Source organism: Miscanthus floridulus, chromosome 9 (assembly GCF_019320115.1).
Source record: "Miscanthus floridulus cultivar M001 chromosome 9, ASM1932011v1, whole genome shotgun sequence".
NCBI lineage: Eukaryota > Viridiplantae > Streptophyta > Magnoliopsida > Poales > Poaceae > Miscanthus > Miscanthus floridulus.
The window spans coordinates 1,035,719-1,050,314 of NC_089588.1; the positions used below are offsets into that span (position 1 = coordinate 1,035,719).

At 46.5% G+C, this 14,596-nt stretch overlaps 1 protein-coding gene across 1 annotated transcript; it reads right to left on the reverse strand.

Moving 5' to 3' along the window:
• Positions 1-1,688: 1,688 nt before the first annotated feature.
• LOC136481182 (exocyst complex component EXO70C1-like) lies at positions 1,689-4,235 on the reverse strand. The gene has a single exon (XM_066478534.1). The coding sequence runs from the start codon at positions 4,001-4,003 to the stop codon at positions 1,874-1,876; it is 2,130 nt and encodes a 709-aa protein (XP_066334631.1). The 5' UTR covers positions 4,004-4,235; the 3' UTR covers positions 1,689-1,873.
• Between the last annotated feature and the right edge of the window lie 10,361 nt (positions 4,236-14,596).

The window sequence follows — 14,596 nt, forward strand, 5'->3', positions numbered from 1 at the left end:
GGCCGCGAGCTCCGCCGAGCGGGGCTCTGCCGGCCGCAAGTGCGAGGGGAAGCCGGGTGTGGACGAGGACGCCGCTGCCGGAGGGGATGGCGGCAGCGAGCGCGAGTGCGAGACCGGGCGTGGACGACGCTGCCGCTGCCGGAGGGGATAGGCGGCCGCGAGCACGAGGCCAGGCGTGGATGCCGCCGCCGCTGACGGAGTGGATGGCGGCCGCGAGATCGAGCGCGAGCTTCGTCGACCGCAGACACGAGCGTGGGCGCGAGCTCCATCGAGCGGGGCTCTGCCGGCTGCAAGCGCGAGCGCGAGCTCCGTCAGGCGCGGACGCGAGCACGGGCTCAAGCTCCGCCAAGCGGGGCTCTGCCGGCTGCAAGCGCGAGCTCCGCCGAGCGCGAACGCGAGCGCGAGCGTGAGCGCGAGCGTGAGCTCTACCGGGCGCGGGGGCACGCGCGAGTGGTGTAGACTAAAGAAGCAAGAGGATAGGACGAGAGAAGGGTATTTTGGACTTTTATACTGATCGGGCCCACATGTAACGGTGAAAAATGAACAGAACACGGAATGGCTTGGAGAGCAAATAAGTTCAGAACGATGGCACTCGTGTGCGGTCAATTTTTTGAATGGCTTGTGTGTAATTACAAACTTTTTTAATGACATACATGTAAAAGCCTCTAAACTAAACTACCCCTTAATTATAATTAATTATTTTTCCTAATTGATAATGTGGCAATTAATTTTGACCGGTGGTTGCTCCCCAGCACCGTAACAAAGCTCGTAGCTTAAACTGCCTGCCGCTCCTCCTGCTTCACATGGCTGTTGGTGTCATGAAAAGTCAAACTGCTTCTTCTCAAAAAAAAAAAAAGTCAAAATTCTAAAGAAAATAAGCACGGATTCAACAACTGTGCAGGGAAAACATATAAATCAACTAATTCTGCATATATTTAGGAGGATATAGAAATGAAAAACTATACATACATCTATTAAATTTGAAGAATTTGTATGATTACATTCTAGAAGAAAATTAGTAGCCAAAGATTTGCATCAAAGACGGATCGAACAAAGTAAAATGTGTATGTATTTTTCACAGGAGAGAGTAACAATTTATATATGAACAGGTACATGTATCGATTAATTTATGGAAAAAGTCTACTCCACCCCCTCAACTATGGAAGGTGGTCTACATAACCCCCTCAACTATGAAACCGTCTGTTTTACTCCCTGAACTTTCCAAAACCGTCTAATTTACCCCTTGGGCGGTTTTTCAGGGCGGTTTTGCTACAGTAACAGCGGGTCTATTCCAATTAATTACAGACAAAATTAGATTTTCCAATTAATCTAAAGCTACAAAAAAAATTTGTACTAAAACATACCGTATTATATATTCACTGTGTAGATGTACTCATGTGGAGTCCAATAAAATTAGATTTTTCATTTTACGATTTTTCTATGATTTACTATGATTTTTCAAAAATTCAACGAAAATAAACAAAAAAAGAGAAAATTCAAAACACCGGTACTGTAGCAAACCCGCTGTCACTGTAGCAGACCTGCTGTTACTGTAGCAAAACCGCCCTGAAAAACCGCCCAGGGGGTAAATTAGACGGTTTTGGAAAGTTCAGGGGGTAAAACAGACGGTTTCATAGTTGAGGGGGTTATGTAGACCACCTTCCATAGTTGAGGGGGTGGAGTAGACTTTTTCCATTAATTTATTGACGATTACACAACTCTATCTGCCGTGATTGAGCAAGAGCAACGCAGAAGAGCAACTCTCAAGAACGATCGAAATTAAGAAAAAAAGAAAATAAGATACTGTAACAATTTTTTGGCTTATCAAAACCAAATTAGTGACGCACGGGGGAGCTCGGATCCTTGTTAATTATTACGTCCTTCTCCTGGGCATGGACACGGCGTTGCCGTCGAAGAGCTCCTCGATGATGGCCTCCAGGTCCTCGCCGCTGAGCTTGACGTACTTCTCCGTCTGCCTCCCGGCGGTGAAGTGCTGCGAGAACCGTCCCAGGAAGGACCGGTACGCCGGCACGATGACGGCGGCGATGGAAACGCGGAGCTCCGACTGCAGCTGCTCGTCGCTCACCACCCAGCTCCCCTGCGTCCGCTGGATCTCGTCCATGGCGGCGTTGAACTGCTTGAACCGGTCCTTGAGCACCTGCTTCTGCACGTGGCCCTTCACGGTGATCACGCCGTCGTCGCGCAGCAGGTTGAGCACGCGGCTCCACGTCTCCCGCTGGTAGTTCTTGTGGTACTGCCGCAGGTCCGTCGACCGCTTCCGCGACCACGCCTCGCCCACAACGGCGTTGATCTCCGGCGAGCCCCGGATCTTCTGCAGCATGTACCGCCCGTTGTTCATCAGGAAGATGCTGCTCAGCGACGGGTCCTTGTACAGCCGCGACTTGGCCTCCAGGTTGCCGTGCAGCAGCTCCATCACCTCCATCAGCTGCGCCGTGAATGGGTCCCCGCGGCCGCCGCCGCCGCCGTGCTCCGCGTCGTCGTCGTCGTCAGGGCGCCGGTACTCCTGGAACACCTGCTCCAGCGTCTTCTTGTACTCGCACGCGTACTTGAGGTAGTTCATCAGGTACCGTGTCAGCGGGTGTACCGCGCCGCCGGGCACCGGCTGCTTCCCGGCGTCCGCGCGGATGGAGCTCTCCAGATCGCAGAAGATGGCCGCCGCCGACTCGCCCAGCCGGGTGCGCACGGACGCCAGCTCGTGCTTCAGGTCAACCAGGGCGGTGGACGCGCTGCCGCTGACGCCGCCGTCTTCGTCCGCTGTGGCAACAGGCCCCCAGGCACCGGCCCCCTTGCCCTCGCCGTCGTCGGCCGCCGGTGGAACGAGGAACGCGTCCACCAGAGGGACGGCGTCGCGGACGGCCTCGTACATGTCCAGTACCTTGAAGAGCTTCTCCGCGGCGCGCTTCGTCAGCACCACGGCCTCCGTGAAGTTGAGCAAGTGCAGCATGGCGCAGTGCGCGAGGTCGGCGAAGATGTCGCGCCCGAGGCACCTTTGCTGCCCGCCGGCGGCGAACACGCGCGCGCACAGGTCGCGCTCGCCGGGGAGGTCCACCTCGACAGTGTGCCGGAACGCCTTGATCCACGTCGCGATCTCCGACTCCAGCGCCTCCCTGGGCATCTTCACCACGTCGTCGATGCTCGCCTTCTCGTACCCGAGGCTCTGCAGCGACGCGTCCAGCGCGTTCCGCCGCGCCACCAGGAACACCTGCGTGCACTCTGTCTCGTACCCCGCGGCGAACATGGCCTCCGCCATGGCGCGGAGCCGGCCCACGGTCTCCGAAGGGAACGGCGGTGACGCGTCGCCGAAGGCGGTCGGCACGACGCAGCGGTCCAGCTCGGCGCCGTGCCCGAACGACGGCGGCCGCTTCATCGACCTGCCCGTGGCGCTGCCCGTGTCGGCGGCCTGCGGCGCCACCTTGGCGACGCGGGGGTCCTCCAGCATCCCGTGGAACTCGTCCTCCACGAACGTCATGGCGCGGTGCAGCACGCCGGTGACGCGGTGCACCCCGATGGTGTACGTGGTGGCGCCGCCGGGCGCAGTGTTGTCCGCGGTGAGCGCGGACGCGAGCGCAGCCAGGCGCTTGATCGCGGCGAGGAGCGGCGGCGCATCCCCGGCCTCGTTCGGCGCCCACTTATTGTCGGTCCCCTCCGACTGCGCAATCTCCTGCTCGACGGCGCTGGCGAACCTGTCCAGCGTCACCTCCGACACGGCTGGCGGCGCGTCACCGTCCCTGGGGGCCGCAAGGAACGCGTCGATCTCCGCCGACAGCGCGGCGAGGTCCGGCTCCGCGGCCTCCTCGGGCACGGCGTCGGCCCCCGCCTCGCCGGCATTGTCGACGGCGGCTGCTTTCTCCTTCTGCGCCTCCTTGATGTGCTCGTTGAGCTTGATGGGGCCGAGGGAGAGGTTGCGGGCGAGCTTCTCCTCGCGGGAGGTGGCCGCCGAGAAGCTGCTGGACTTGAGCGGCGCGACGGGGATCCTGTCCATCTCTTGCCGCGGCGGCCAAGCTCGGCGCAACGAAGAACCAAGGTCAATGCCTCAATAATGGCTGGACGGCACGTCTGGTCTCTGATGAGGCATGCAACAAGGGGAGAGAGAAGCGTGGAGGGTGGATAGGGAATGGAGGTGTAGGAGAGAGAGGAGAGGTCGCCGGAGGTTGAGGAGGGAGACATGATTTGAAAGTCTTTCTCTCTCCTCACTTCGCAACGTGGAGTTTGCTAAAGAAAGCATTGGTGCTGGCTACCTCGCGGCGACCTGAGTCCCTCGCCGAAGCATGTCGTCTGCACGAAGCAGCTCCCAAAGAAAGTGGAAGAGATAAGATTGCAATTTATTAATTTCCAAACTGGTGATTTCCGTTTTTACATCTGAATTGGGGACCCCAACCAGATCGATCAAAGAACTAATAATTTTAAGTTTCTAACGTTGAGCTCATGTTTGGAAAATCTCAAACCTAGAATTACTCTGTCCAATTTTTCCTAAGGTAAAATCTGTATTTGGCAACTTTTAATAAACAATTGCAAAATTTGAATTCAAACCTTTTTTGGCAATTGAAGACTATGTTTAAACTTTGAACCTAAACATTTTATAGGAATATGCTATATATTTACTTGTCAATAGCTTTCTTCGAGGAAATGTGTCGAATTAGTAACCTCACGAGATCCAAGTTGATCCTAAATCTCCTGTGAGTGTGGAACTCGTGAACTCTAGCAAAGGTTTAGGATTTTGGAGGAGGGATTTGTGTCCACCTATGGTAGCGAGCATGATTGGTAGGCGAAAAAAGTCCACCTTACATCCTCAACTTTCGCGAAAGTTCGTTTTTCCTCCCTGAACTTCAAAACCGGGCAAAACACTTTCCTTAACTTTTAAAACCGTTCATCTTACCTCCCTGATCCTATTATAGGCGGTTTTGTCTTTTTATTTTTTATTTATTTTGGCCGAATCTTTCAAAATCATAGTAAATCACAGAAAAAATATAAAATAGAAAATCCAATTTTATTGGACTCCACATGAGTAGATCTGCACAGTGAACATATAATATGATATACTTTAGTACAAAGTTTTTGCTGTGGCTTTAGATCTATGTTTTTCTATAATTAATTGAAATAATTCATAGCTGCAGTTTCTACGGTCCAATTATGGTTAAATTTTTATGGTGGGCTAATTATTGTATGGTTGAACTGTAGTAAAAATTTTATACTCATTGGATTATGTATAACTTAGTTATAGATTTATTTATATTTAACAAGCATAAACCTGAATAAAATCTATAGCTAAGTTATACATGATCCAATGAGTATGAAATTTTTATTACAGTTTAAGCATATAATAATTAGTCCACCATAAAAATTCCACCACAATTGGACTATAGAACTGCAGCTATGAATTATTCTATTGAATTACAGAAAAACATAGATCTAAAGCTACAACAAAAACTTTGTACTAAAGCATACCATATTATATGTTCACTATGTAGATCTACTCATGTGGAGTCCAACAAAATTTGATTTTCTATTTTATGATTTTATGTGATTTACTATGATTCTTCAAATATTCAGTCGAAATAAATAAAAAAGAAAAAGACAAAACCGCTTATAACAGTGCCACGGAGGTAAGATAAACGGTTTTAAAAGTTGAGAGAGGTGTTTTGTCTGATTTTGGAGTTTAAGGAGGAAAAATGAACTTTCATAAAAGTTAAGGGAGATAATGTGAACTTTTTCCTTTATAGGCTGGACGAGAGCTCGGCCAGGCTCGTGGGCTACATGCACCGGCGTTTGGTAGTCTGGACTGGCCAGCTAGGTCGACACACTTCTTAAAGCAGCAAAGATGCTGCCTCGAAGAAACGAAAAATAAGATGTGTTTCTACTCAACCTGGCTCACTGCTTGCTTTGATGAGTGGTTCAATCACCGGCCGTGTTGCTTTTTCTCCACCGCAAGAGCTTAACCATGGTGGACAGCTTGCAATTTGCTCCTCCACTCCCTCCTTTGGTCCTCCTCCCTCTTGTTGACCTCAAGCTTGCCGAGCGGATTTGCTTCGTCGACCTCAAGCTTGCCCAAGTCAATGGGGGTGACTGCAGATTCTCGGTGAAGGCACCGATGAAGAACTGCAGATTGCGGCCGTGGCCATTGGGGAGTGACTGCAGGTTATGGGATTGTTTCTACTTGCTACTCCTTTGATTGTTTAAGCTGATTTGTAGTGGTCGTTGCATCAATAGATCGATTTGTCGTGTCCCCTTCTTCGTTTGTGCTCGGCTGCTTGCGAGGTGTTTGTATAAAGACCTAAGAAGTAGGAGGGGATATATGAGATATCGTATGGGTGGTACCTCCATCAAATACTAGTGCAAGGTAAGCATAAACACTTTTTGTACAGCCTACCAAACACTAACTTCCTTGAGCCTAGCTTCATAGAGACATCAAACCAAACAAGATGTGTTGCACTAATACTCAGCCTGTATTATCATGGCCTGGCCCTTTTCATTCATACGAGCTATCCTCATCTAGCCTACCAATCACACCCTAGATCGGAGAGGTGATGAGAAGACTACTAGGGAGAATGATCATATGACAGGAATGTCACCTTGCATAGTGATTACTGGTTTGTGAGGGAGAAGAGGGAATGGTGGCAGGGGGTGGAGGGTGAGGGAAGGGGAAGGGTTGAAGCCCCCTACTCATTGGAGCTCCATGGAGTTAATAGAGAGAGAGAGGAAAAAGACAAAGAGAGGGTTGGAGGAAGAGGAAGACAGATGACCCCTCCCAGTGAGATCCATTCTTACGTTTGCCCCTGAATGGTGCCATTATTGATTTTTATGGCAGGCCCCATCCCATTGATACTAGAGATGAAGGAAGAAGGTGTTTTGGGGAGGAAAAATGGAGAGAAAAGGTCACCAGCTACAAGGAGCATGGTGGCTATTGGGGCAAGGGTGGTTGAAGTGGGTGGGTGTTGAGGAGGAAAGATATATGAAGAGGAATTATCACCAGTGCGGTGGAGCATGGTAGCTTTTATGGCAGGGCTAGTGCTAAGGTGATTTTTTTTAATAAATACACTAAAAACGTATCTTTTATCTAACACTTATCATAGAAAATAATAGTGATTCTGAAAGACAGAGAATTTTGAGACAAAATGATTTCTAAAAAATTAAGAGTACATCAAAGACAACAGAAAAAAGGGACACCTGCAAACAACCTAGCTATCTATATAAGGCTTTGAAGACCATAAAACATACTCGTTGTTGGCAATGAAATCTAGTTCTCTTTGAAAGAACATCAACTAGAGGATCCCTAAACAACTCAGCATTACAATCTTTTACCACCAGAAAAGTGTTGGAGAAACCAGATCTTGTTGTAGCATAGACCAAAAAAGAGCTCAAAATCGCCACATCAAAAATCAACCAACCGCTTCCCTAACAAACACCAGCTACTGAGATCTGAAGATAGCCAACATATCTAATAGACTATACTCACACTGGCCTTTTGCCGGTACTAGATCAGATATCGTCAAGGTAAGGAGAGGCTATAGAGAGACATTATTCCAATGCGACATTGCCACCACCACCTCATTGATGCCATCCTAGAAACTAAACCCTAGATAAAACAAAACAACCATAAAAATCTATTAAGAGGGCAGGTCCATGCTCTAGCTTCTAGCCGCAGGTGAAGTTATCGGTAGGAAGAGAGGAGGATCGAGGTAGCAGCAAAGAGGAGCAACCTCTAGCGTTGGCGGCAACTATTGGTGGAGGAGGTTGATCTATGTAGGGATGAAAATGGATAGGATCAGAGCAGTTGATGCCTCTCCCATATCCTAATCCGCTTTTCTTTATCGCATTTGGAGCGGAGCAGATAATACACGGATGTGGATGCGGATGCGGATTTTTTCGGAATGTCAGAACTGGTACAGATATGGAGGGGAATCTGACCGGATATGGATATGGATTTAAATAGTCGAGTAATATGTGCATGTGTATAGAATTATATGCTTGTTAAGAGTTAATTTTGTAAAGAGCCAATAACAATGTAGTAGACAATAATCCTACATTGCACTCCAAGTTGTGGCTATCGCACTAACTTCTATTAACACTTAATAAATTATCCTCACTCACAAATGATAAGCTATTAGCCAATATGTAATAACAACCAGCAAGATCTCAATTCAAAACTTGTAATGTCAAACAATGGCATCACAAAATAAGAGTTCTAAAGTAAGAACTTTTTTTTAAATAAATCAATTCCAACACTCGATTTCTTGCAACCTATGATTATCTTGGTTAGGGTTTGGGGTTGTTGACACCAAAATTTGGTTCAAGGTGAGAAGCTCCTGAAAACGAGAAACTACAAAGGAGAAGACCGAGATCTTCAATCAAATTGGCTAACCAGATTGCTAGATCAGCTAGCAAGATGACATCATCAAGGGAATGAGCCCTATCGGCAGAAAGCAACAAGATATAAAATAAGTAGACACGTCGGACTCCACAGAAGGGAAAGGTTGGAGCCCAAATTATCTTAAATTAGGAAGTTTTTGTCTTCTTTATCAAGTTTCGTAGGCAGTCTTGTTTGACCAGGACTCGTAGTCTAGCCTTGGGTATAAATACTAAACCCCGACTATTGTAATAGACATCTCTCATCGATCGAAAAAATCAAGTACCTTTACTTTTCAGCTCAGGCCAACCCTTAGGAGTAGGAGTAGAATAGATTTCGATGGTTTCTTTGGACAAGCAGGGTTGCATCGGATGACCTGACCTCTAGCTTGGTTGTGAGTATCCGTCACGACTTATATTGTTACTTGCAAGGCTGCAACAGATGACTGATCTCTTGCGAGTCGCGGTATAAGTTAGTTATCAATCTATATTGTTATTTGTAAGGCTACAACTGATGACTAATCTCTTACAAATCATGGTATAGAATAGTTATCGATTTATATCAACTTTTACAAGGCTGCAACAGACGACTGATCTCTTGTAAATGTTGGTATTAATCAAAGTTATCGATATTGTGTTAAATAGTTTACTATTTAATATAATATCACCAATTACTCGATCTAGATTGAGATTCGTTGGTCTTATCTATTTTGATCCATCGTCTGCTGATTATTATCATAGTTGAATTCAATTCTTGATGTTAGATCCTATTTCGATGACTAATCTATCTCGATCCTGATCGTACATGGCGGGTGTTTGAAGTCATGTTCTATTAAGAGATAGATTCATTGATCGTCAGTATTCAGAATGATTCCTCTATCAATGCTACATTAGCCGACTCGATCTGTTGATAGCGTGTCAGATTGGACACTATCGATTAATAGATCTATCTATTAAGAAGAGCATGGTGTCAGCCACCCGCTATGTCTCCATCGGCTATTTAACCGATGATTTGAGCTTCCACGCGCATAACACGCTTTCATGATTCCTTTGCGATATAAGTAGCTCTATCGACCGCTGGTCTCTGATCTAGGGTCCTACTGTCAATGCTGCATCAGACGACTCGACCTGTTGATGGTACAATAGATTGAGTCTAGTTTTTTGTAGATTTATTTGTATCCAACGGATGAGTGATCGTATGTCGTGCAACCCTATCATTGGAAACAACTATTTTAGCCGATAGCCCGCTTTGTTGAGGATGTACTGGCTTTTTATATAATTTTACTTGTTTTTGTCCTAGTTAAAAGCTAGTATGTCTCTCACACGTATGCTTACACGTCTACCCCTTACATCTTTTGCATGCTTTCATAATCATCGGCTAAGTTAGATTCATGCAACCGATTAAATAATAATTGCCGATATGCTTGTTTTTGCTTACATTACATCATAAACATGCTGGATATCGACTCTTTAGCCGATAGCCTTATCGTGCTGGCCAATTGGCCTGTATATTTGGAACTATCTGGACAAACACAGGCATGTTCCACCTTAAATTACTGATCAACTTTATCTCCTTGTCAGTTGCAGGGTCAAATTGACTGGCACGCCCTCGGTCATGACCATCCGGTCCGGCGCCCTTCCTAACTCCAGAGAGAGCTCAGGATCTGCTCTACGCGATTTCTCTCAGCTTGCTTTGTGTGTTGGTGGCTACCTATCGCTTTCTAGCATCGACACAGATTTGGCACGCCCAATAGGACCACAATCGTCAACATGAACAATGAAGCGATCCTCAAGGTCAACCTTGAAGACCTGCCTGATGACCAGAAGGCACTCATTGAGCAAGCGGTGGAGGAATTCAGAGAAAAGTGCCTACTATCTTATAGTAGGACATGTGATTCAGTCATTCAGAAGACTACACTGCCAAGTGTCCTCCTGCATGGACAAAGTGAAGATGTTGAAGCAAGGACTACTGCTCATTTGGTCCACAAGACTGTTCATGAAGCCTTTACAAACCACAATAAGGTGTTGGCCAATATGTTTGGCAATGTTTATGAAAGAAATCTTCTTTAGAGTGCTAGTTGATCAAGTTGGGCCAGCATACTCTAATGTCTTTAATCCTTCGGCTATGGGAAGCAACGTACCTGGTTCTAGTCAGTAGTCGAATGGTGGGCAGTTCCAACAGCCACCAATATAGCAACTTTCAGGAGGACAAGCTCAAGATCAGACCCTGCAAATAGCAGGGGGCAAGGTCAAGCTCTGCCGACCGTAGAGGGACAAGGTCAGGCCCTACCAACGTTAGGGGGGCAAGCTCAGATGAGAGGGGGGCAACCACCAACTCAACAATCACCGAGTGCCCCTGTCACGCAAAATAGTCCAGTAGCCAACCTCACCAATTACTCAGCAGGTTGTGCAACGGCCGACTTAGGGAAGATTTAGTACTTCCTATGAAATGCCTCAGTCAGCCCGTAAAATTGCTCCATCAGTTAAGAGGATCATGAAGAATGTTGATCCCAACTACTTCAATAGTCGGTTACAAGGATACGCGACTCACAATGCCCAGATCAACTATCCAGAGGGATATCACCTGGTTTCTGATGCCAGCACATACAAACTCATGCCACATCCTAGGTATTAGAATCCTTATAGTAATAATGCGCAACAACTCCAGCAGTCTTTGGCTCAGAATCAACAAGTCCAAGTCCAAGAATCTCAAGCTCAAGCTCAAGCTCAAGCTCAAGGGCAGCCATGCCAACATGGATGCTAAAGAGTTTGTTAACTAGATAACTGCAATGATGCAAAGCCAGTTTGGTCTAAAGCCTAAAGGACAGGTTGGCTCTTACCAGCGCCCATACCCAGCCTGGTATGATATTGTGCAACTCCCACCACGCTATCGAGTCCTAGATTTCTCTAAATTCATCGGGGTAGATGAGATGACAACCATGGAGCATATCAGTCGCTATCTCTTTGATCTTGGAGAAGCATCTATTGAGGAGGCACATAAAGTTAAATTCTTCCCTTTGTCCCTATCTAGACCGGCCTTCAGTTGGTTTTCGTCGCTAGAACCAAACTCGATTAATGGGTGGGCCGATATGGAGAACAAGTTCCACGCATATTTCTATAGTGGGATAGGTGAGAAGAAGATTACAGACTTGACAAGCATGAGGCAGAAGAACAATGAGTCAGGCTCTGAGTTCGTCTAAAGATTTAGAGAAGTAAGGAGCCGTTGCTACTCATTGAATCTGTCTGATGGTTAATTGGCTGAATTGGCCCTTCAAGGGATGTCTCCATTAATTAGAGAGAAATTTGCTAGCCAGGAGTTTGAAAGCTTAGCCCATTTAGTTTAGCGAGTGTCTACATTTGAGAGTCAGCACTAGACCTTGCGCAAAGAGAAGTATTTGAAGGGTACTGCTTCTATGATTGATCCCTACGATGCAGACTGTGATGGAGATGATCCAGAAGTTGCGATCATGGAATGGACATGGGACAAGGCTCCTGTATCTTGTCCATGGGTGAAGGAGTCAAAAAACACCTATGACTTCGATGTTAAGAAAGCCGACAGGATCTTCGACTTGCTGCTATAGAAGAAGTAGTTGAGATTACCAGCAAACCATGTGATCCCTTCGGTTGAAGAACTTAAAGGAAAGAAATACTATAAGTTCCACAATGTTACCAACCACAATACCAATGAATGCAGAATCTTCCACTTCCATATTCAGAAGACCATCGAGCAAGGAAAGATCAAGTTTGAGCTAGCCAAGAAACCAACGATGGACATAGATAAGCATCCTTTCCTAGGAGTGCACATGGTAGAGTTCTAGTTGGCTAAAGGGAAGACAAAGGTCTTGATGTTGGCTAAGGCCAAGGAAAATAGCTCAGTTGACCCCAAAGTTTAGATATCGACAAATGAGTTCAAGAAGGACGATTAGCAAAAGAGTCGATATGAACAAGGTAAGACATCCAGAGCTGGTGCTTTGCGTCCTTGGGTGACTTCTAGGATCCTGTTGAATAAGTGGCAATGCTAGAAGGAGAAGGACTATCAGTGTCGGGTTAAAGAAGAAGAATATGAGCGTTGGTACGAAGAAGAAAGTTATGAAAGAGAACAAGCTGAACTACATTGGAGTTGTCCTTTCTTCAGACACTGTTGGAAGGAAGGATTAAAATTGCCTACAAGACGTAACTGCCCAGAATGCAGCAATCAATATTCAGAGTTTAGGTAGTGTTAAGCCAACCATCGGTCCATCCATGAACGTTTGAGTTTTCAATCTAACAACATGGATCGGCGCATAAAAAAATAAAGAAGTTCATGATCGGCTAGGCAAGCGTACATATGATCAAAATTGGGCCGGGCGTGATGAAGAGAAAGAGTATGTTTGGCAAGAAGGCCAATGGTGTCCAAGGAGTCTAACTAGGAGCCAAAAAAGAAGAGTTCAACACCTGAGCAATGAAGAATTAGAAGCTCAAAAGTACAGTAGACCTCGAACACGACACATCAAACAAATAGCCAACAATGGCAAACCATCGGCTAATATTGATATGGTCTTCATCCTGCCTGTAGAATTTAGAGCTTCCTACAAGTATGAATAAGGAGAATCTGATAGAGAGGAGTATGATGAAGAAGAATTGGGAGAACCGATAGCTCAGCTAGCCCTCCAGTCCCAACAAGCTATATTTGACAAGCCATCTCAGCATCGGCACTTGAAGGCTTTATACATGAAAGGATTTATCGATGGGAAGCCGATAACCAAGATGTTACTCGATGGATGTGCAACAGTCAATCTCATGCCCTATACTACCTTCCACAAACTTGGGAAGGGCCTAGAAGATCTACTCGAAACAGACTTGATGTTGAAAGACTTCGGTGGTAATGCATCTAAGACCTAAGGGGCAATTAACGCCGAATTGACAATTGAAAGTAGGACTCTACCTACTACTTTCTTCATCATCAATGGTAAAGGAACATACAGTCTGCTCTTGGGTCATGACTGAATCCATGCCAATGTTGCATTCCTTCAACAATGCACCAATGCCTCATCCAATGGTAGAGAGATAATGTTGAAATTGTCCAGGCCGACACGTCTATAAGTGTAGCGACTGCAGATCTAGCATATTGGGAGTTTGAAGATTGCGAATGCTTCTCTAGAAGAATCTAGGAAGGAGGCATCATCAAGATTAATGTTGAATGTCAACAGCCGATCCAAGCAATCGGCTCTGAGAGTTTGTTTTAATGACTCCTCAAATTGGTCATTACGGAATGGCTAAACATTGCTCCTATAAAGTAATCCGTGAGGATGCAACCGGCCTATATCAAGGAGTCAGAGTTGGATTTAAACATGTAACATTTTAAAAGAGCTTGAAAGCCAAGGATTTCTAGAGTTCATGAGTAATTTGGTATGTGAATTATCTAAAACAATTGTTTATTGTGGAGTTTAGATTTTGGCGATTAAAAGTTAACGCTCAAAGTATGGGTCATCGCCAAGTCTCATTGTAACACCCTAAAATTTGGATAGATTTAAATTGGTTAAATTGATTTACTTTTACTTGTGTGAGCATTTAAACATAGGCTAAATAATAAATTTATAAGAATAAAATCAACATCAAAGTTAGAATACATGCTTGAGCATTCATGCTGGTGCATATTTTGTGTTGAATTGATTTGGTTTTGTTTGATTTCAAAAGGGAATTAAAATTCATTTGAAAAGGATTCAAAATGCTTGAAAAATAAAAAAAAGAAAAAGGAAAAGAACCCTCATTTTCTCTCTGCCCAGGCTTCTGGCCCAGCCGGCCTCCTCTTCCTCCTTCTTGGGCCAAGGCAGCCGGCCCAGCAAGCCCGCCCGCAAGCACAGCGCAAGCACGGTAGCCCGCAGCGCGCCGTCCCTTTCCCTCGTTGACGACTGGGTCCCGCCTTCTCTCTCTCGGTTACGCTGGCAAGGCTGGCCCTTGCGTCAGGTCATCTTCTTCTCTCTCCCGTGACCAAGCCAGACACCGCCGTCGGAGTCCGCATGTGCTACGCCGCCTAAGCTTGCCCCGCATGCCAGGCCGCCCTATAAATCGCGAGTGCGTTCACGTCCACGTCGTTTCCATCCAAAACCGAGCGCCAATGCTTCGTTCCCGAGCTCCAACGCCGCCAAAACCCTAGACGTCGCCACGCCGTCAAATTCCATCGCTACGGTCCTTCATCACCTCGGTAAGCTAGCTAGGTAGCTTCATCTTGACCCCGCGCATCTTCCTGAGT